The sequence below is a fragment of the Lichenostomus cassidix genome, chromosome 25 (assembly GCF_008360975.1).
Source record: "Lichenostomus cassidix isolate B80296 chromosome 25, HeHo_3.0, whole genome shotgun sequence".
Lineage (NCBI taxonomy): Eukaryota > Metazoa > Chordata > Aves > Passeriformes > Meliphagidae > Lichenostomus > Lichenostomus cassidix.
Window position 1 is genome coordinate 2,184,334 of NC_139505.1, and position 19,743 is coordinate 2,204,076.

General features: G+C 61.6%; 4 protein-coding genes across 10 annotated transcripts; 1 reads left to right on the top strand and 3 right to left on the bottom strand.

Moving 5' to 3' along the window:
• Positions 1–43: 43 nt before the first annotated feature.
• Positions 44–5,197, bottom strand: CERS2 (ceramide synthase 2). Of its 3 annotated transcripts, none has more exons than XM_085082375.1 (11): positions 5,052–5,197; positions 3,459–3,632; positions 2,852–2,969; positions 2,639–2,757; positions 2,400–2,457; positions 2,270–2,320; positions 1,980–2,072; positions 1,677–1,805; positions 1,490–1,596; positions 1,230–1,383; positions 44–994 (listed from the first exon to the last, which is right to left on the bottom strand). In XM_085082375.1, exons 2-11 carry the CDS (start codon positions 3,629–3,631, stop codon positions 866–868), a joined length of 1,131 nt encoding a protein of 376 aa, XP_084938501.1. In that variant the 5' UTR covers position 3,632; positions 5,052–5,197; the 3' UTR covers positions 44–865. The 3 variants fall into 3 exon arrangements, with proteins under 3 accessions (XP_084938501.1, XP_084938503.1, XP_084938502.1); XM_085082377.1 differs by lacking the exon at positions 5,052–5,197 and adding an exon at positions 4,306–4,649; XM_085082376.1 differs by lacking the exon at positions 5,052–5,197 and adding an exon at positions 3,749–4,242.
• Positions 5,198–5,885: 688 nt separating this feature from the next.
• On the bottom strand, positions 5,886–9,871 carry MINDY1 (MINDY lysine 48 deubiquitinase 1). Of its 3 annotated transcripts, XM_085082363.1 has the most exons (12): positions 9,732–9,871; positions 8,822–8,881; positions 8,343–8,604; positions 8,025–8,306; positions 7,852–7,909; positions 7,687–7,751; positions 7,399–7,557; positions 7,125–7,227; positions 6,899–7,041; positions 6,633–6,824; positions 6,373–6,513; positions 5,886–6,266 (listed from the first exon to the last, which is right to left on the bottom strand). In XM_085082363.1, exons 3-12 carry the CDS (start codon positions 8,481–8,483, stop codon positions 6,198–6,200), a joined length of 1,353 nt encoding a protein of 450 aa, XP_084938489.1. In that variant the 5' UTR covers positions 8,484–8,604; positions 8,822–8,881; positions 9,732–9,871; the 3' UTR covers positions 5,886–6,197. The 3 variants fall into 3 exon arrangements, with proteins under 3 accessions (XP_084938489.1, XP_084938487.1, XP_084938488.1); XM_085082361.1 differs by having other exon boundaries at positions 8,025–8,604; XM_085082362.1 differs by lacking the exon at positions 9,732–9,871 and adding an exon at positions 9,301–9,697 and having other exon boundaries at positions 8,025–8,604.
• A 380-nt stretch (positions 9,872–10,251) lies between these two features.
• Positions 10,252–14,033, top strand: PRUNE1 (prune exopolyphosphatase 1). Its single transcript, XM_085082360.1, has 8 exons — positions 10,252–10,665; positions 11,835–11,939; positions 12,016–12,221; positions 12,399–12,583; positions 12,657–12,815; positions 12,908–13,002; positions 13,085–13,243; positions 13,362–14,033. Exons 1-8 carry the CDS (start codon positions 10,252–10,254, stop codon positions 13,680–13,682), a joined length of 1,644 nt encoding a protein of 547 aa, XP_084938486.1. The 3' UTR covers positions 13,683–14,033.
• On the bottom strand, positions 14,024–18,802 carry CDC42SE1 (CDC42 small effector 1). 3 transcript variants are annotated; one of them, XM_085082402.1, is made up of 5 exons: positions 18,400–18,802; positions 15,858–16,037; positions 15,671–15,781; positions 15,373–15,447; positions 14,024–15,251 (listed from the first exon to the last, which is right to left on the bottom strand). In XM_085082402.1, exons 2-4 carry the CDS (start codon positions 15,909–15,911, stop codon positions 15,376–15,378), a joined length of 237 nt encoding a protein of 78 aa, XP_084938528.1. In that variant the 5' UTR covers positions 15,912–16,037; positions 18,400–18,802; the 3' UTR covers positions 14,024–15,251; positions 15,373–15,375. The 3 variants fall into 3 exon arrangements, with proteins under 3 accessions (XP_084938528.1, XP_084938529.1, XP_084938530.1); XM_085082403.1 differs by lacking the exon at positions 18,400–18,802 and adding an exon at positions 17,726–18,018; XM_085082404.1 differs by lacking the exon at positions 18,400–18,802 and adding an exon at positions 16,669–16,910.
• Positions 18,803–19,743: the final 941 nt, after the last annotated feature.

The following is a 19,743-nucleotide window of genomic DNA, read 5'->3' on the forward strand; positions in this document are numbered from 1 at the left end:
TTACCCAAGTTTATTAGTTTTTTAACTTTTAATATATTTAACCTTTTATTTCTTTCTTTTTTTTAAAAAACAAGAACAACAAAACACGTTTTGGTCTGGCATTGGTTAATGGTCCTTTTTCCCACCCACCCCTCCGTGCTGGGAAGTCTCTCGGCATCCTGGGGGGATGCACGAGACACAGCCAAGCCCGGCTCTTTCTGTCTTCCAAATAAATAGAAAGAAAAGGAAAAGAAATAAGGAAAAATCAGTTGGAAATTTGTCCTGTTACAGCTGGGAGAGGCCACGGAGAGGGAGAGACTCAAAATCCATTTACCGAAGAGAAATGAGAGGATTAAACTCTGTGAGACACAAGGAGTGACTCAATCCCGCAGCTTCCTTCCCCCAAGTACTTCCATAGTGTCATCCCATCATTTAGGCACTATAACACCCAGGAATTCCCCGCTCTTCCCTCCCAGTTTGGTGGAGCAGGGATTGAGCCGGCTTTTCCAGCCGGACATAGGTCAGGGAAAGGGGATTTTTCCCTCCCCCGGTGAAGGAATGGTTGGGAAAGTGGGAATAACACAGAGCCCAGCGAGGGGCTGGGGCTGAGCTCTTTGGCCACAGCCAATCAGAGGGGCTGCGGGGCGGGAAGGAGCCATCCCGGTGGGATGGGAGCCATCCCGGAGGGATCCCCGCTGGTCCCGGGGAACCGCAGTGGATTAAGGCAGCAGGTGAGAGGTGGAAGGGCACCAACGGTGAGTGTGAGGCAGAGCTGCGGCCCCGCTCCGGAGGGGTCTGGGCCCGGCGGGCGCTCCGGGTCTCGGTGTGGAGCGGCCGGAGGGGCCGGGCCGGGGGCAGGAGGTGGCAGCTCTCGGGTCTGGGGCACTCAGTCGGTTTTGCGGTGGTTGTTGTTGAGGACGGGGTGGCCATTGGAGAGGGGCCCATTCTTGGCCGCCTCCTCCTCCTCCTCCGAGTTGTCTGTCTCCTCACGGTCACTCCGCTCATCCTCCACCACCTGTGGGCAGAAGAAAAGGGGGTTCAGGCAGCAGCCCCCCATTTTCATGCCATCCCTCAGTTTCCCCATCGCAACCATGGCAGTTTCTTGCCACTAAGGGCTCTTCAGGATTTGGGGAGCCAAGTACAGTCGGGATTCAGAATCTGGGGGGTCTCCCCTGCAAAGCCCCATCCTCCATTCACCCCCAGTGCATCATTCCCCTGTGACAGCCCTGTGGGCCCAGGTCCCCTCTCACCTTTCCAGTTATAAACTTCTGGGCCATGCGGATGATGAGGTAGGCCCAGAAGATGTGCAGCGACTGCAGCACCACCATCATGAAGTTGAAGAAATAGTAGCCAAAGAAGGCGGGGTAGAGATCCAGCGGATAAAACACCGTGCAGTGCATGATCCTGCGGGGAAAAGCCACTCCTGTTAGGAGCAGAACCAGCCTCCCACCCCCCATAAGACCCGCCCAGGCTGTGCCTCAGTTTCCCCCTGCTCCCCACCAGAGCTCACCAGAAGGGCAGGATGACCAGGCGGGTGATGATGAAGACGGCGGCGAAGACGATGAAGATGTTGTTGCAGGTGTTTCTCCACCCGGCGTAGTTGAACATCTTGGCAGACTAGGGGGGCAGAGGGGTGAGCTGGGGAGGGGACACCCAACGGGGGGTGTGGTGACAGCAGAGAAGGGGGACACACCAACCTCCAGCAGATAATCCGAGGAGTCATGCAGGGCCATGATGAGTGTCCCAGCACGGATATAGTTGGCAAACCAGGAGAAGCTGATGAGGATGATGGTGGCAACATGGTGGATGATTTGCTCTTTGAAATCCTGTGTCCAAAGCAAAGGGGAGCCCAAGAACGGGGTGGGTTACAGCAGCCTGGATCCCACAGCCCCTCCGTGTCCCAAGATCCTCCCAGCTGGTCCCTCCTGCCCACCTCGAGGGTGAAGAAAACCCAGCCAAGATGTCCCCGAGCCTCCCACCTCCCTCCCAGAGTCCCCCACCTTGCGCTTGACATCGGAGGCGATGCTGAAGAGCAGCGACCAGTAGAAGGAGAGCTCAATCATGTAGTACCAGTACTGGGAGGGCAGCATGCTCTGGGGGCAACAGACAGGTTGGGGGGCTCCTCTGTGTCCCCCAGAGGGGTTTGGTCCCCTTCTGTGAGCACCAGTTGGGTCCCGTGGGGACCCCCTGAACCTCCATTAGTGCCAAGAGACCCTCCTGCACCCCCAACTGCCATTGCTAATGCTGCTGCTCAGGAACAGCAGCAGCCAGGATGGGATTTAGTGCTCACCTGGATGGGGTATCCCTTCCAGACCTCCCGGAGGTCGTAGAACCATGGTTTCTGTGGGATGGGGAGGGGAGAGAGAGGAGTCAGAGAGGCTGGGGGGGCCTGGGGGAGCAGCGGGGGGGGCAATACTCACATCCACTATCACAGCCATGCCAGCAATGAAAGCAATAAGGTAAAAGGTGAATCTCCAACTGGAAAAAGGAAGCAGACGGTCCTCAGACGGGCACCGGGGAGCAGGAGGGAGGAGGACGGACCCACTGGCCCTGGACCCCGCATTTGCCACCCTCCAGGGCAGCTCATGACCAAACAGATGCCCCCAGAGGCCCCCAGGGTGGAGGGACACTGACAGCAGGCAGGAAGGGGGGATCTCACCTGGCCTCCCTGAATTTCTTGAGCAGGCTGGGCCTGTCCTGGTTGCGGCGGCGGCGGAACCAGCGCTCGACCTGGCGCACGGTGCAGCCACTCTTCTTGGAGAGCATCTCCACGTCGGCCTGGGGACACCAGGACAGCCCCAGCATGTCAAACAGCCCTGGCTCTGCCACCCTCACCCTCCGAGGCACCTCCTGGGGACCCCCAAGCTCTCACCTGCTTGGGGTGTTTGGTGGTGGCAGCATAAAACTTCTCCAGCACTGCATTGGGGGTAGCTTTCAATCGGATCTTCTCCTTGACATTCAGGAGACCAGCCAGGGGGGTGGCCACGTACCTGGGGAAGGAGGGGGAGACACAAACGTCCTCATTGCTGTCACCTGCGTGATTTGGCCCCATCAAAGCCACCCATGGAACCACAACCACTCAGTGCCTTGGTCTCCCCATTCTGCTGTGCCTTCTCCAAGGTGGGTTTTGCCACAAGGAACCCCCCAGGTCCCTCTGTCACAGCTGTCCCTGCTCCGTCAAAGGCGGCCCCCCCCCTTCTCTTGCCATCCCAACAAAGCCGGGTCTGTTCCCATTGTTTGCCCAACAAATCGCTCCCTAAACGCCCGGTAAGGGCGGGGGATGCACAAAGACGTGTTTGTGAGGGGAAAGGGGGCACATGGGTTTGGGGGGATCAGGACCCCCAGGGTGCCCCCAGGGCATCCCCAGCCAGGCTGAGGACAGGGTGCCACATCCCAGGGTTCAGCCACAGACCCCAAGGCACAGGGAGAGCTGGATCAGGGGCTCAGGATCCATCCCCACCCCCAGGGAAGGGACTCACGTCTCAAAGAGGTGCCGGATGACGAGGAAGAGGAAGGCCAAGGGGAGGGTGATGTACAGGTCAGAGGCTTTGGCATAGACTCGCCCATCCCGGTCCTCCAGGTCGGCCCAGGTGAGGTTTGCCGGGAGCCAGAGCCGTTCCCACCAAAAATAGCTGTACAAGGTCTGAAACATGCTGGGGGGAGGGAAAGGGGGAGAGGTGAGCAGGGCACTGGCATCTCTCAGGAGACGCCTGATCCCATCCCGGTCTGTCTCCCACACTCCGGCTGCACTGGGCACCCCAATTTGCACCTCAGCTCCCAGGGAGGCCCTAGTGAAATCCCCCTCGGAGCGGCCGGCCCTCGGCTCTGGCACCGAGGGACTTTGCCCCCTGCAGCCCAGAGGTCAGTGGGTGATCATTAACAGGGGCCCGAGTCCTGCTTCCAACCGGCAGCACGGATCCCTGGAACCAGCCCGAGGGAAGAACCGGGTTCCCAGTCTCCGGATTTAACACCGGAATGGGCACAACCCTAGGACTGCAGCGGGATGAGGAGGGAAAAGCCCCCCGACGCAGTTACCATCCCGAGCGCTGTGTCCGCATCCTGCGGTTGATCTAAACCCAATTCCCGGTGGGAAACCGAGGCACGGAGCACACCGCCACCCCTCCGAGGCCAGGCACAGCACCAGCGTGGGATTAGGGATTTGCTGGCGGCACAATGAGCACCTTTGTGCCTTATAAAGGCTCCGCACAGCCCCCGGCAGGGCAGGCGGGGGAGCCGCCCCTCGCCGCGGGGTCAGCGCATCTCGGGTCTCCCTCCTTTCCCACCGGCCCGTTTTGGGGAACGCCGTGGGGTCGGTTGAGATCCTACCCGCGGGAAGCAAATCCCCAACACGGCGCAGGGATTGTGGCGAGGGACGGGGCGGCTCCGCTCCGCTGGGGGAGGAAGAGGAACCACCGTGGCCGGTTTCGCAAGGCCAGGCGGGAGGGAGGTGCCGCAATTCCCGACTCCCGGGGCTGTGCCCCGGGCAGGTAACGGGAGGGGAGCGTGGGAGGACGGGGTGAGGCCCCGGTCAGGGCCGGCAGCTCCTTCTCCCCCGGGGCACCGGCAGCACTACGCGATGTCCCTGCACCGGGGACACCGAGCCGGTGGAGGAAGGGGTCACCGCCAGGCCGGACCCTTCCCCCAGAGGTGATTTTAGGAGCGATCCTGCCGGAAAGGTACAAAATCCTGACGTTTCTAAGTCGTGCACAGAAAAACGGGACCGGGAGGGATCCGGGACCGCGAGGGATCCGGGCGCGGGGGCTGCGCGTCCTGCCCGGGGCGGGGGGCAGCGACCCCGGCGGGGCCCGAGGCCGCTCTGAGCCCTCGCAGCGGCCCGGGGGGGCCCCGCCTCCGCCCGGCCCCGCCCGAGCAGCCCCGGGGGGCCCCGCCGGACCCTGACCGAGGGCGGATCAAGGCCCGGGATGGCTCCGGTGCGCGCTCAACGCCCGCAGAGGGGCCCGGCCGCGGCCCTGCCGCGGGGGGGGAGAGGAACCATCCCGCGGTTCCCCCCGGGAGGCCCCTCCCGGAGCGGGGAGGCCCCCGTGCCCCCGTTCCCCCCCGGCCGCACTCACCCGCAGCCGCCGCCCGGAGCCCTCACGGAGCCGCCGCTCGCCCCCCCGTCCCGCGCGCGCCCCGCGCCAGGCAGCGGCGGCAGTGACGTCACCGCAACCCGGGAGTGACGTCACCGCAACGCCGCGGGGAGCGGCGCCCGCCGCGGGGCGGGCCCAGGCGTGAGCAATCAACCGCCGAGAGGGATCTGCGCACCCCCTATAGATCCCGGTGTGCCCTGCGCACCCCATATGCACCCCATATACACCCCATATACACCCTCTACACAAAGCCCTGTAGGTGCCCTGTGCACTCCATATACACCCCATATAAACATCCACGTGTGTACCCTAGACACCCCATATAGACACTCATGTGTGCACTGTGCACCCCCTATATACCCCCATAAACACCTCTGTGTGCCCTGTGCACCCAATATGCACCCCCTATACACATGCTTCTGTGTGCCCTATACACCCTATATACACACACCTATGTGTGCCCTGTGCTCATCCCCACCCCATGTGTACCCCTTATATGCCCCTACACACACCCTTGTGCAGGCCGTATGCCCCCCCATGCCCCTGTACAGCCCCGTGTGTTCCCTTTGCTGCCCCAAAGCCCCCCATGCACGCCCCATATTATGTTCCCCCACAGAACCCTATAGACCCCATTCGCCCCTGTCGCCTCCTGGCGGCCGCACCGCGCCACTGCATCCCATCGGGGACCCTAAATCCACATGTCTGTGTGGTACGGAGGGAACCGTGACCCCAAATCCCCCCAGTTCCCCCAAAACCGCGTGTCCGTGGAGTGCAGAAGACCCCACTGGTAACTGGTATCAGGGTGCCACATCCATGTGCAGGGGGATAAGTCCTTTACTTGCCAAGGGCTAAGGCCACATTGTGAACAGGGGGAGGTGTGCACGTGTCCCCCCAGCCACGTGTCCACCCGTGTCTCGGAGCGCGGACTGAGGTGTGGGACCCCCTGAGGGAGCCCCCCCTGAGTGGGACCCCCCTTTGTTAAGGCTACTGGAAAGTCTGAGGTGGTCCTGGGGTGGCCTTGGATGGTCACCCCTCATCTGTGAGTGTGTGTGTTGCGTCCAGCAGGATCTCCCTGGGGTCACAGAGTGGGGACTCAGAGGTCTCTGGGGTCCCCACGAGCACAAAGTGCTACAAGAGGGTACAATCCAAATCTGGCTTCTGTCGCTGCCGCCGCTCTCCAGCCGGACGCCCACCTGCCTGTGGGGACAAGGGACAGTGCTGGGGCATGGGGGAACCTGCAGAGACCCCCCCACACCCTGAGGGCCATCAGCACAGAGCAGGTCTATGAAGGGCACTTGGTTACCTGTGCTGGGACCTGCTGAGGGGGAGGATGAGGATGGTGCTGCTGATACTCCTCGTGCTGCAGCTGCCGCGCCAGCTCCAGGTCGCTGAGCACTGAGGGGGGGTCCTGACCCTGCTGCAGGGACAGGGCCACCATGTAATCCTGTCAGGTGGGAGGAGCACAAAGAAGGGGGTCAGCACAGTGAGCCCAAACCCTGCAGGATCCCCTGTGCAGCTGGGACGGGACTCAGGTGTCCCCCACTGCCATGGCTCATTCCCTACCTGGTCCACTTGTCTCTGCTGCAGCCGGTGGTCCGGGGGGGCCACGGCAGCCGCCTCCTTGCCCAGGGCGTGGCTGAGGTGGAACTCGGTGTCACAGAAGCAGCTGTCCCCATCCACGCTGTGCAGGCTCTCCCAAACCACCCCCTCCTCCTGCAGGAAGCCCTGGTCTGTCACCAGCAGGTAAAGGTGGCCCTGGGGAGACGGGACAGGGGACAGTCAGCCCCGGTGGGTGTTTTGGTGGAGCCCAGCAGGGTCAGGGGCCACACCTTGTGCTTGATCATGGTGCTGAAGTGGTTGTTGCGGAAGAAGACGCTGAGCTCTCCCTCGCGGGCTCGGGCAGTGAGCTCGCACAGCCCGTGGAACGTCAGCTGCGACGCCGTGGACTCCAGGAACTGCTCAGCCACCAGCCCTGCGGGGACAGCGGGGGCGTGGAGGGGCTGGGGGTGCCCAGCTGTCCCCCCAGGGACCCCGGGGAGGGACTAGGGGCGTTACCTTCGCTCACCAGGCTGGAGTCACTGGCCTGTTTGCAGGTGATGATCTTCTCCACCAGTTGGTTGTAGCTGAGCTTGCCCACGGCCTGGACCTGCTCCAGGCTCTGCAGGGATGGCAGGGAAAAGGGGGTGACCTCCTGGTCTCCCACCGATGGGATGAACCCCAACTTGGGAACCTTGTCCAGGATGAGCCCCAGCTCCTCACCGCAGAGCTCTCCAGCCCTGGGATCACCCTGTGGCCCCATGGAAGCCACCAGCCAGGTGAGAGTGCTCACCTGGGGGTCCACCAGCCAGCCGTGATAGAGCGGGATGTTGAGGAGGTCGAAGACAATGCACTCAGGGGTGTACTCGAAATCTGAGACCCCCGTGAACCTCACGTTGACGTCCAGCCCTGTTGAGAGCTTTGGCAGGACTGTCATGGTGTCATTGATGTTCTGGGAGGGAGTAGAAACACGTGGGGGTCACTCCTGAAGTGCCACCCCAAATCCTGCAGCCACCCGAGCTCCCGGGGACAATGGGGTGGGATATTTTGGGGCTGGGTGACATTTGGGGTTGCTCCTAACCTGCTGGAAGTTCAGCTGCAGCCCCTCCGAAGTGTCCCGGGGTTGGGTGGCCAGGATGCAATTCCCTGCGAGGCAGAGGAGTTGGAATGTGGGGGTCCCAGTGGAGCCCCCACTGCCTCACCCCTGTCCCAGTGTCAGAGCAGGGACGTGGGGGTTCCCACTCACCCAAATGTGCCATCAGCTCCTCGGCCGTGATCACCTCCTTCTGTGGGGGCAGCTTCACCTGGGAGCAGCGAGAGGATGGTGAACCATCCCTGGCTCCTTCCCCTGGGGATTTGGGGAGATCTCCCCCAGAACCTCCCCAGAGATCCCCCAGAGCCCCCCCAGGCCCCACTTGCCTTCCACTGCAGGAGGAGGATGTTCATGATGGCCAGCAGCGGGCAGGGCCCGTTCTCGCTCTGGGTGATCACCGGGGTTCGCTCTCCTTTCCAGCTGATCCACTTCACACAGTAAAAATCTGCTTCCCGGGCGGGGGGCTGGGCCCGGGGGGGCTCTGCCCTGGCTGCCGGCGGGGATTCCCCCTCCTCCAGGCGCTGCTCCTCCCGTGGCTCCTCCCGGGAGCTTCCCGGGGGTCCCTCGGGGCTGGACAGCACTGCCTGCTCTCCGGATTGCCCCCTGGCCTCCTCCTTGGCTTCCCCACTGGCCTCCTCCTTGGCCTCCTCCTTGGCATCCTCCCTGTCCACTGCTGGGCTCTCCTGGCCAACATCCGGAGATTTTTCCTCACCAACAGCCTCCTCTGGGGGCTGGGGAGTCCCTTTGCCGCTGGGAGGGGCAGGGAGTGTCCCCTCCTGCTCCATGGGACACCTTCCCCGGGGGGTTGTCCTCGGGTGGGTCTGCTCAGGCTCCTGGGAACGCTCTGGGTTCACCCAGGAGCAGCTGCATCCCAAATTTCAGCCTTAGAAGGCAAAATCTGGGTATCTGAGGAAAATAAAGAGATATATATTTTATATAATTTCACTTGTTTAGTTAAGGGTTCTTTTTTCTCCCCCATTCCTTTATGTTGGCTTTCAAATTGTTGGGAGATTCAGGAGATTTGGGGGTTTAATAGTAATGAAAATTTGAAATTTGGCTTTTAAACAAAGACAAAGCCTGCCCAGGGTTTCCTGCCCTGGCTACCCCAGTCCCCCCAGCTCACCAGGAATCTTCTGAGCCCCTAATTCTGCCACAACTGGGGTGTTGGGCCCTCTGGAAACCCCTGTAAACAAACAAATAAATACCTATTAAATAACACAAATAAATAATAAATAAATGAATCAATATGTAAGTAATAAGTAAACAAGTAAATAAAATTACATAGGTAAATAAAATAGATAATAAATAATCCTGATAGAGAGTTGAGTCAGTAAATAAGGAATATTTTGAACTAAGTAAAAACGTGCTGATAGGTAAGCAGATGGATAAATAAACAGGGTTGATAATTAAGTAAATAAATACAGGCATATAGATCCGCTTGTTATATACCGACAGAATGAAGTTAAATACTGAATAAATAAAATAGAAACCGACACAAAATCAAATTAAATGATACAAACTAAGGCATAAAATTACGAAGTGATATAAAATAAAGTAAAGTAAAATACAATAAAATAAACAAAACAAAACAACAAGCAGTACAATTAAGCAGACGCGAGGAAACGCGATGGTTTGAATTCCCACCGGCGGCTCCGCCCCGAGCCCGCGGCGGGGCAGGCAGGACCGGCCGGACCGGGGGTCCCTGGGAGTGGCCGGGGTGTGGCCGGAGGGTCCCTGGGTGTGGCCGGAGGGTCCCTGCGTGTTGTCGCCCCTCGCTGTCCCCGCCGGGGTCACCCCCGAACCCCCCCGGCGCTCCGATCCCGCCCCGCCGTGTTTTCCTTCGTTTTGCTCCCTTAATCCTCGTTTTCCCGGCTTTTTCCTACTTTATTCCTCGGTTATGCTCCTTTTTCCTTGTTTTTCCTACTTTTTTCCCTCCTTTTCCCCTTCTTTATTGCCTTTCCCTTCTTTTTCCCCCTTTCCCCCGTCTCTTTTCACTTTATCCCTCCTTTTTAACCCTCTTAACCTCCTTTTACCTTTTTTCCTGCTTTTTCCTTCTTCCTTCCTCCTTTATTCCCTTCTCCTTCTTTTTCTTTCTTCTTCCTTCTTTTTTTCCTGGATTTCCCTCCGTTCCCTTTCTCTTTTCCTCTTTAATCCTCCTCTTTTACTTCTTTGTACTCCTCTTTTGCTTCTCTCTTCCTCCTTTTCCCCTTCTTTTTTGATTTTCCCCTTCTTTTATCCTCTTCCCCTTCTTTTCTCTCCCTTTTTTCTTCTTTTCTCTCCCTTTTTTCTTCTTTTTTCCCCTCTTTTTCCCCCTTTTCCCAGCCTGGCAGGGCCTGTTTTCCACCTCCAGCCGCACGCTCTGCCTTTCCGTGGGAAGGCGGATTTAGAGCGGGGGGAGGAGAAGAAGGAGGAGGAGGAGGAGGAGGAGAGGGAGGAGGAAGAGGATTAAAGGTGTAATTTTGGGGGTGCAGTGAAATTCGGGGGGTTCCCCCCGCGGGGAGGGCTGGGGGGAATTTGGGGTGTCGGGTTTTGGGGTCACAGCAGAGCTTGGGGATGTCAGCGGGGGCTGAGGGCGGGTCTGGGGTTAGGAGGAGGTTCAGGGGCACGGGAGGGTTTTGGGGTGGAAAGAGGGGTTTTGGGGTCCCCCGAGCCCCCCGACCGCGGGGGGTGCTGGGAAAGGCCACGCCCCCTTCCCGGCAGCCCCCGCGGGGCGGGCGGGGCTGTCCTGGGCTGTCCTGGGCTATACTGGGCTATACTGGGCTATACTGGGCTGTCCTGGGTTATAGTGGGCCGGGTCGGGTTATAGTGGGCCGGACCTGGTTACAGTGGGCCGGATTGGGTTACACGGGGCCGGACCGGGTTATACTGGCTTGGACTGGGGCTATACTGGGAGGGGCTGCGCGGTTCGCGGCGCGGATCGGCGCCGTCATGGAGCGGTTCGTGGAGGGGAACCGGGCGGCTCTGCAGGTACAGCCGGCTGAGGGGATCGGGGGGAACGGGGCGGCCCGGGGTGTTCGGAGTGCGGGTGTTCGGAGTGCGGGTGTTCGGAGTGCGGGTGTTCTGAATCCGGGTGTTCGCAGTCCGGGTGTTCGCAGTCCGGGTGTTCGCAGTGCGGGTGTTCTGAGTCCGGGGTGTTCTGAGTCCGGGTGTTCTAAGTCCGGGTGTTCTGAGTCCGGGTGTTCGCAGTCCGGGTGTTCGGGGCAGTCGGGCTCAGGGGAAAGTGGGAATTGCAGTGCATGGGAACATGAGCACCCGGGACCCCTGAACTGGAGGAACTGGGGTGCAGTCGGGCCTGGGCGCCGTGGGGAGCAGGGGAAGGAGTGCCCAGGAAGGCAGAGTGCAGGGAAATTGGGGTGCAGGGAGAGATGAGCACCCAAGGGACTGGAGTGGCATGGAGAGCAGAGGTGCCCAGGAAGGGGGGATGCAGGCAGCTGGGTGCTCATGGAAGTGGGGTGCAGGAGGAACAGGGGGTGTGGGTGCCCAGGAAGGAGGGGTGCAGAGTGCCCAGGAGTGTGAGGTGCCTGAGGTCTGAGCGCCCAGGGGGCCAAAACCCCGAGTGTGGTGCCCCATCCTGGTCCAGCCCCCGGACCTGCCGAGGGGTTTGAGCTGCAGCTGCTCTCGGGGTTTTTTTCCTCAGTTTCTACCAGAATATTAGCGAATCTGGGTTACGGCAGCAGAGAATTGTCCCAAAAAAACAAGGGCTTGGGGATGGGGCGGCTCCCGCAGGCGTGACAGGGTGGAGGGATGGGGCTTGGTGGAGTGACATATTTTTCCTTCTGCTGCAGGCAAGAAAAAAAAGGGGTGAAACATCATGTTTTGGGGGGACAATCAGCCCCAAACTCAGCATTTCTAGAAAAAATGGGTTCAAGTACTAAGTGCTCTCAGGGCTGGGATGGTCCCTGTTCCCACAGGGGAACATTTCACACACATACCCCAAAACCCTGAGTGCCAGAAGTGGATCCCAGCCAGGCCCAGGGATGCCAGGATCTCGTTCAAAGGGTGGAATCTGTGGGTGACACCTGCGATGAGTGGCCTCAGGGACGCTGGCATGGGTCCTTGAAGGGCAAGGGAGTGGTTTGGGGTTTTTTTGAGTTGCGTTGCTGCCATGCCTGATGCTAAAGCCTCTCTCCCGGCAGGATCACATCCGGCAGCACCGGGAGATCCACGTGGTGATGGGCAACGAGGCCTGTGACCTGGACTCCACCACCTCGGCGCTGGCCCTGGCCTTTTTCCTGGCCCAGGTGAGGCTCGGCTGCTGGCCCGGGGACAGCCGGTGGCCCGGGGGACGCCTCACTGGGTGTCACCCCCCCGCCGCAGACCTCCCCAGCTCCCAAAGCCGCCTTCATCCCGGTGCTGAACATCCCCCGTGCTGACTTCGCGCTCCGGACAGAGACCACGTTCCTGCTGCGGGATCGGAGAATCCCGGCCGCCTCCCTAATCTTTCGGGATGAGATCGACCTGGGGGGGCTGCACCACGCTGGGCTGCTTTCCCTGACGCTGGTCGATCACCACGTCCTGCCTGGGTGAGCCGGGGGGTGGCATGGTGGGGACAGCCAGGGCTACCCATGCAGAGCCTCGGCTGATTTTGCCACCCAGGGTGGGTCAAATGGATCTGTTTCTGGGGTGATTTTAGGGTAGGAAAGGAATACAGGGGTTTTCCAGGCGCTGCCAGGGGTGACTCTTCCCCTGTCGCCCACCAGTGCCGACGCAGCCCTGGAAGAGGCCGTGGTGGAGGTCCTGGACCACCGGCCACTGGAGCGGGACCGCGGTCCCCCCTGCCAGGTGACTGTGGAGCCAGTGGGCTCCTGTGCCACGCTGGTGACCGAGCGGATCCTCCAGGGCCCCCCGGGTGTGCTGGACAGAACCACAGCTGCGCTGCTGCACGGTGAGCACGGGGGGTCCTGGCTGAGCCCCAGCCCGGGGGAACAGTGACAACACGGCCCTGCTTGTCCCTGCAGGCACCATCCTGCTGGACTGCATCAACCTGAGCCCGGCTGCAGGCAAGGTGACACCCAGGGACGTGGCCTGTGTGTCCCTACTTGAGGAGAGGTTCCCAGAGCTGCCGCCCCGTGACACCGTGTTTGGAGCCCTGCAGGGTGCCAAGTTTGATGTCACAGGTGTGTGTGCCAGGGCAGTGGCACCCGGATGTACCCCCCTCTCCTTGGGAACAGGAAGGTGCCCTGGGCCTCATCCCCTGGTCACCTCCCAGGGCTGACAACGGAGCAGATGCTGCGGAAGGACCTCAAAGTCCTCTCCAGTGACGAGCTGGTCATTGGCATCAGTGGCATCTTCGAGGACCTGGAAGTGAGGCTTGGTAGGGGGGAAACTGAGGCAGGGAGTGGCACACTGGGGACATCACAGTGACGCCAAGGCCTCTCCCCTCCAGATATTCCTGCACCGGCCTGGCTTGCTGCAGGACCTGGAGGCTTTCTGCCAGGGCCGTGGCTACGCGGGGCTGGTGGCCATGACCGTGTCCTTTAATGAACACCATGAGCCCACAAGGAAGCTCGCGGTGTACAGTCAGCAGGAGCCCCTCCGTGGCACGGTGAGTCAGAGGGCCAGGGCCAGGCATCTCCAGGCAGTTCCCAGCTGTGGTTTTCCCCAGAACCTCCCAGTTTTGGGCATGCTGGGGAGGTCCCAGCCCCATGCTCACTCCCCTGCAGCTTTGCCGGGCGCTGGAGGAAGCGACGACACCATCCCTGCTCCTGCAGCCGCTGCCGAGCCCCTGGTCCTGCGTGGTCGCCTATGCCCAGGGCAACTCCTTGGCTGCTCGGAAGAAGGTGCTGCCCATCCTGCGGGCAGCACTGGGGGGCCCGGGGGCTGCTGGGGGCCCCGAGGAGGAGGTGGTACCCCCACCCACCCCCATGAACAGCCTGGTGGAGGAGTGTCCACTGGCACAGGCTGTACCCCCGCTGTGTCCCCAGGATGTCCTGGAGCGGGTCAGCCGCATCGCCGCGGGGCAGCCCCCCGGCTCCCCGAAATAACAGTGGGCACCAGGTGGCTTTTTGAGGTCCGGATGAGAAGTTGGGGTCCCTGAGCAGGCCCCAGTGGGGTGCCTGGGTGTGGGGGGATTGGAGCTGCCTCTGTTAAGAACTCAGCTCCTGGTCCTTGTTGTGGTTTGTCTACCGCAAGGGGCTCCCTCTGTCCCTGTGGTCCCCAGGGTGGGTTTTTGGGGATGCCATGGGCACTAGTTGCACTCCCTTAATGCTGCTGGGGTGGGAGAGTTAATGAGTTCTTGACGATCTTCCTTGGGGGGCGGTGAGGGGCCCCAGAGGTCTGGACACACAGCTGTCCAGGATTGTCATAATTTTCCAAGGATTAAAACTTTCCTTCCACTTTTGGCTCTTGGCTTTTATTCTGGGACAGGTCTGGTGCTGCCCCACTTGCACTGGGGGTGCCCCCACCTGCCCCATGGGATGCACCCCATCTTCCCATGTGGTACAATCCCCCCTACAGTGGGTCTGAGGGACATTTTGGGGTGGCCAAGGAGGGGATGTCAGTGCAGCCCAGCCAGAGGAAACTGGTTGTGCCATATAACAAGTCATGGCCTCTGCCTGCTGTGAATATCAGTGGAATGTTTTTCCCAAAAAACTTGACTCAAGCACGACAGAGGGCTGGAAAATCCCAGCTCTGCAGTGGAGTATCCCCAGAGCACAGGGAACGGGAAAGGCTCTGTCACCCAGCATGTGCTATTTAATATTTAATCCTGGCGCTAATTAAACTATGTACACCCGCGCCTGAATTCCGGAGCCCTTCTCAGGTCAGGCCCTGTCTGGCCTTGGCCAGGGCCAATCCCAGGTGGAGGGGACCCACCACGGTCCTGCCCCTGAGGTGACGGAGGCTGCTCAGGTGGCTTTTGGAGCTTAAAAATAACATATCCTAAAAAAAGGAGGGAGATGGGAGTTCGGCGGCGGTGGGAATGCCAGCTGGAGGCACTGTGGGCTCGGTGATGCTGAGACACTGGAGCATTGGGGTTTGATCCTGGTTTGGCACCAAAGCGCCGGGGTTTAATCCCAGTTTTGCTCCAAAGAATTGGGGTTTAATCCCAGTTTACACCAAATCCTGGTTTGACACCAGAACATCTTGGGTTTAATTCTGGCTTGGCACCAGAATATGGGGGTTTAATCCCTGTTTAGCTCTTCTGTGATGTTCTGGGAGGCACCAAATCTGCCTCTGCACCATGACTGTGATTACCTGGGGAAACTGAGGCACCACCACGCAGCCCATGGGAGACACTGGAGTGGAAAAAGGGAAAACTGGGAGGATTTGGCACATCTGGGCTGCGCCTGGCAGCTCCTGGCACATTTCAGGGGGGTGGCTGTGTCCGTTACAGGTGGGGCAGGAGGTGGGGCTGTTGTCCCCGCTCCCTCCCCATTTCATCGGCTGGTGCCTCCAGGAAGGAGGGATTTTCCAGGGGGATGATGACCCAAAGTCACCGGGAGCTGGGTGAGGATGGTGCTGCATAAATACCGCGGGATTAAAGCACTTGAGGTTGGCTTCTCCTCCGGCGGGGGGATCAGGCAGTTCAAGTTTGGGCTGAAAAAGCCAGGAATCTGCAAAATCCAATAGCATGGGTTACAGATATGCCCAAGAGGTGGCTCAGCTGGGTGTTCCTCAGAGGGGTGGTTCCGAGGGGACAGTGGGTGCTCGGGGAGCTATGGCCAAGGTACTCACATGCTACAACACCCGGGAGTTGCTCCACTGTCTCTCCCGGCCGCCCTTGGACCTCATCTCCTGGACAGCACCAGTCTGCAAGGACAACCTGTCACCCACCTGTGCCACCCCCGCCCAGCCAGGAGACCCAGTGCCCCAAAACAACACCCATCATCCAACTGTGAGACTCTACCACCCCAAAACCAACACCTACCACCCCAAAAACACCACCTGTCACAACCCTGAGAGCAAACACCCCAACACTGAGCCCCAGCCCCCCACCCGAGCCCCAACCCCCCCACCCGCAGCACGGGGGTACCATGGGCAGCCCCTCTCCTGCAGCCATGTCTCCGGAGCCGATGTGCGTCAGGTGGACGAAGTTCATGGGCTCCCCGATCATGGAGCGGTCAATCCGTCTCCTCCTCTTCTTCTGCAAGATGATGAAGGCCATCAGTCCCTGCTGACCCCATGTCCCTACCCAAAACGGCTGCACTAGAGGTACTCACAGGCTGAGGCTTCTCCACGACGCAGCAGCCCAGCTTGTGCCAGAAGTCACTCATACTCGCGGTGGTGGCAGACAGTGTCCCCCGTGCTGGCACAGCTGCCGGGACCCCCGTGTGGAGTCACTCCATGGGAACACTTGGGGCACCTGGTTGGGATGGCACGGCACGGAGAGCAGCAGCTGGCTGTGAGTGGGAAGGAAGGGTGATACTTTCAGGCCTAACCTCCTCAAATTAGTGCCAAAGCAACTTCCCATGAACCAAACAGAGCCAAAGACCCTCAGGAGACCCCAGGGGCTACACACAGACCACCCAAGCAGACACCTGTCATCACGAAGAAACCCTCAGGGAACCCCTGGGATCACACAGAGACCCCCACAGATCTCACAGAGATGCCCCAGGGACCCTGGGCATCACACAGAGACCCCCAGAGTTGTCCCCATGGCCAGGGCTGGATCTGACCCCAAGTCCTGTCCCCCACCCCATGGCAGGACACAGCTGAAGGATGCTGCAGCAGGATGGGGGGGATGGAGGCAGCCATGGCAAATCCCAACTCCCTGAGCCAGGCAGCTATAAATATCCCAGCCTTTCCGAAAAGGGGCCGGAGGTTGAGCTCTTCCGCTCCAGCTTGAAGAACAGACAGGGGAAAAATAAACAGGGGCTGGTGGGATTTTACCCCAAACTCCCACGGTCCTGCCTGGGGTAGGCAAGGGGGTGTAGAAAGGAGCGTTCACCCCCAAAATGAGGGCTTCCCCTCATGCCAAGGAGAAATTACTCCCTTGTTGCAGAAGCACCCGGCGGCACACAGGGAACTCACCCGCCCACGAAGGGCCGTGGCCTGAGCACAGCTCTGTATCAGCCACGGGAGAGTCCCCACGCCGCCGGCAAGGCCGACTTGAGCCACAGCTTGGCTGGTGGGTGCCAAACCCCACCACACCGGCAAACAGGAAAAGTTCCTTCCTCTGCCCCTGCGCCGGCGACGCCGGATGGACCAAAGTCCGGCCTGCACTTCCTGCTCCTGGTGGGGAGGAGCAGGGCCGCGGGGGCAGCCCCCCAAAACAGGGAGCTCCGAGCCCAGCCTCAGCACTGCCCCATCCACAGCCTTGCCAGGGCCTCTGGCCAAAATCCGGCCCCAAGGACTCCGTGGAATGACCCTGCAACTGGGCATTCCCACGGCATTGGGGTGCGTGGAGTGGGTGCCCACTCCCCTCACTGCCAGCCTGGCACAACCAGAGGACCCCCCGGACCCCCCAGACTGTCCCTGTTCCCCAGCAGCCCTTCCTCGAGCGCGGCCGCTCAGAATGGGCAGGTTGTGACACGTCCTGGTCGGTGCACACCGGGTCTGTGCCCACGCCATGCCCCGGCACCCCCGGCCATACCCGGCCTCTCCCCGCGGCTGTGGGACGGAGGAAGAGGGGGCTGCTTTTTCTTCCCAGCCTGATTTCCTTAGGAAACACGGCTGCCGGAGCTGGCCCCGCCACAACGCTGGGATCCGGCAGTGCAGCGGAAAGGCCTTGCTGGGGAGGTAACCCCAAATTCAGCACTGCAACCACTCTCGAGGCGCTGGAAGAGCTTCCGTAGGGAGCGCGAGAGTGGGCTCAGCCTCGTACGAATCCCCGTGCAAACCTCCAAGGGTTCTCGGGCCATGACCCCCGGCCCGGACTCCTCCGGCCCCTAAACCCCCTCCAGCACCCGCCGGGGCCTCACGTCCTCGCAAAAGGCGACGGCAGGGGCTGGCTCCGGCTGCTCCCCCGGCTCCGGCTGTTCTTGGGTCCCACGGGCTGCAGGCGCCCCGATCTCCCGCTCTGCTGGGGTCTCACACCCCGCACACCCCCAGCCCACCCCGCCATGAGCTGTGTCCGGTCTCAGCCCACCTGGGCAGCTCGGTGGCCCCGGGCAGGGCGGCTTCGGGCCTGGCCCGTGCCGGCAGAGGCAAAATGACTTCCCGGTTGGGAAACCACCGCTCGGCTCTGCGTCATCGGCGGGCTCCGGGCAGGGGGGGCTCGCTCCGAGCCCCCCGGCACTGCGGGTCACCCACTGCAAGGGTGCCCGCCCGGGTCTCCCGAAGCTCGGAAGAGAGGACGGCGTGTGGGGATAGGGGTGGAGTGGGTGAGAGTTCTGGAGTGCCCCGGCGGCTGGCCCGGGACCCCCGGGAAGAGCGGCAAAGTGGGAGGTGAACCTCCTGTGCGCGGCTGCGACCCCCGGGACAACGGCCGCTGACAGGGTGGGGACCCCAGGGCTCCGCGGAGTTAGGGGGTCCCAGCAGGGTTTGGGACCGCGGGGGTCCTGGTATGTTTTGTGGGACCCGGCAGGCCTTGGGACCCCGGTGGTCCCGGTGGGGCTGGGGGTTCCCGGCAGCGCGGGGGGTCCCGGGAGGACTCCCCGGTTGCACCAGTGAGCTGCAAGGGGGGATCGTCCCGTCGCAACCCTCCCGTTCCGGTGCGGATCCCGGTGCGCTCTCCCCGTTCCTACGGCGGTTCCGGGGGCCCTTCCGCGGGGTCGCAGCCCTCGGGGGGGGTCGGTTCCGTCCCGGTGGCGGCCACATTACCTGTCCTGGCGGGTCCTGGTGCCGGTGTCCGGCTCGCAGCCCCAGGCGTGGCTCGGGGGTGCAGGTCCCGCTCCCGCTGTCCGGCTCGCTGCGGCCCAAAGCGTGGCCCGGGAGTGCACGTCCCGATTCCGGTGCGGGTCCCCGTGCTGGTCCCGGTGCGAGTCCCGGTCCCGATGCGGATCCTGGTCCTGGTGCTCCGCTCGCAGCCCCAGGCGTGGCTCGGGGGTCCTGGTCCCGGTGCGGATCCTGGTGCCGGTGCTCCGCTCGCACTCGAGGCGTGGCCTGGAGGTGCCGGTGCGGGTCCCGGTGCCGGTGCCCCGTTCGCAGCCCCAGGCGTGGCCCGGTGCGGACGCGGCGCAGCTCCCGCCGCCCGGCGCGGCTCGGCCCGGCCCGGCACCAGCACAGCGCCTTCCCTGGGCACCGCCGGCACTGCAGGGGGGTCCCGGCAGGGCTGAGGGGTCCCCAAGGTCCTGGCAGAGCGGGGAGGCCGCGGGGTCCCGGTGGAAATGGGGATCCCCAAGGTGGAAATGGGGATTCCCAAGGTCCCTGCAGGAGTGGGGGGGTCTGCAGAGCTGGAGGTTCCCGGGGCCCTTGAAGGGCTGGGGGATCCTAGTAGGAATGGGAGTCTGCAGGGTCCCAGAAGGACTGGGGGTTCTTGGGGTCCTGTTAAGGTCGGGGATCCTCAGCTAGGGTTGGGAGGAGCTTGGGGTTTCCAGGAGCGCTGGGGGATCCCAGGGGAGCTGGTAGGGCTGGGGGTGCCCAGCAAGACTGGGGGTCCCCAGCAGGTCTTGGTTATGCTCCCATTTGCCCCCAAGCCTTATGCCTGCTTTTTCCATGGTTACACCAGAGCCCTCGGGGGACCCAAAGGCGTGGGAACCCCTGGAGCTCCCTGCAGCCGGTGTTGAGTTTCACCATTTCCAGCTCTGGGCCCTTCCGCTTGCACAATGCCTGGCGGGGTTTTGCCACCACCACGGTCCTGCCATAGCCACTGCCATGGTCCTGCCACCACCGCCCTGACACCACCGTCACCGCCACGATCCTGCCACCTCCGTGTTCCTGCCACTGCCCCTGGCTGATAATACCCCCAAGAATCTGTGACCTCATTTCAGCTTAGGAGCCCTTTTTGGTGTTTGTGCTGACAGAGGACATTGTCCCCCTTGCAGCCCTCCCGAAACCATGGGGCCCAAAGCGGTGCCCCCATCACCATGTCCTCCTGGGGGGTTCAGCCCCAGGTCCCTTCTCAGAGAGGGACAAAAACACAGCAGCTCAACCCCTCAGAGGGATCAGCATCCTCCAAAGGGCCCCCAGGTGGAATTTTCCCTGTGCTGGGTGCTGGAGAGGCTG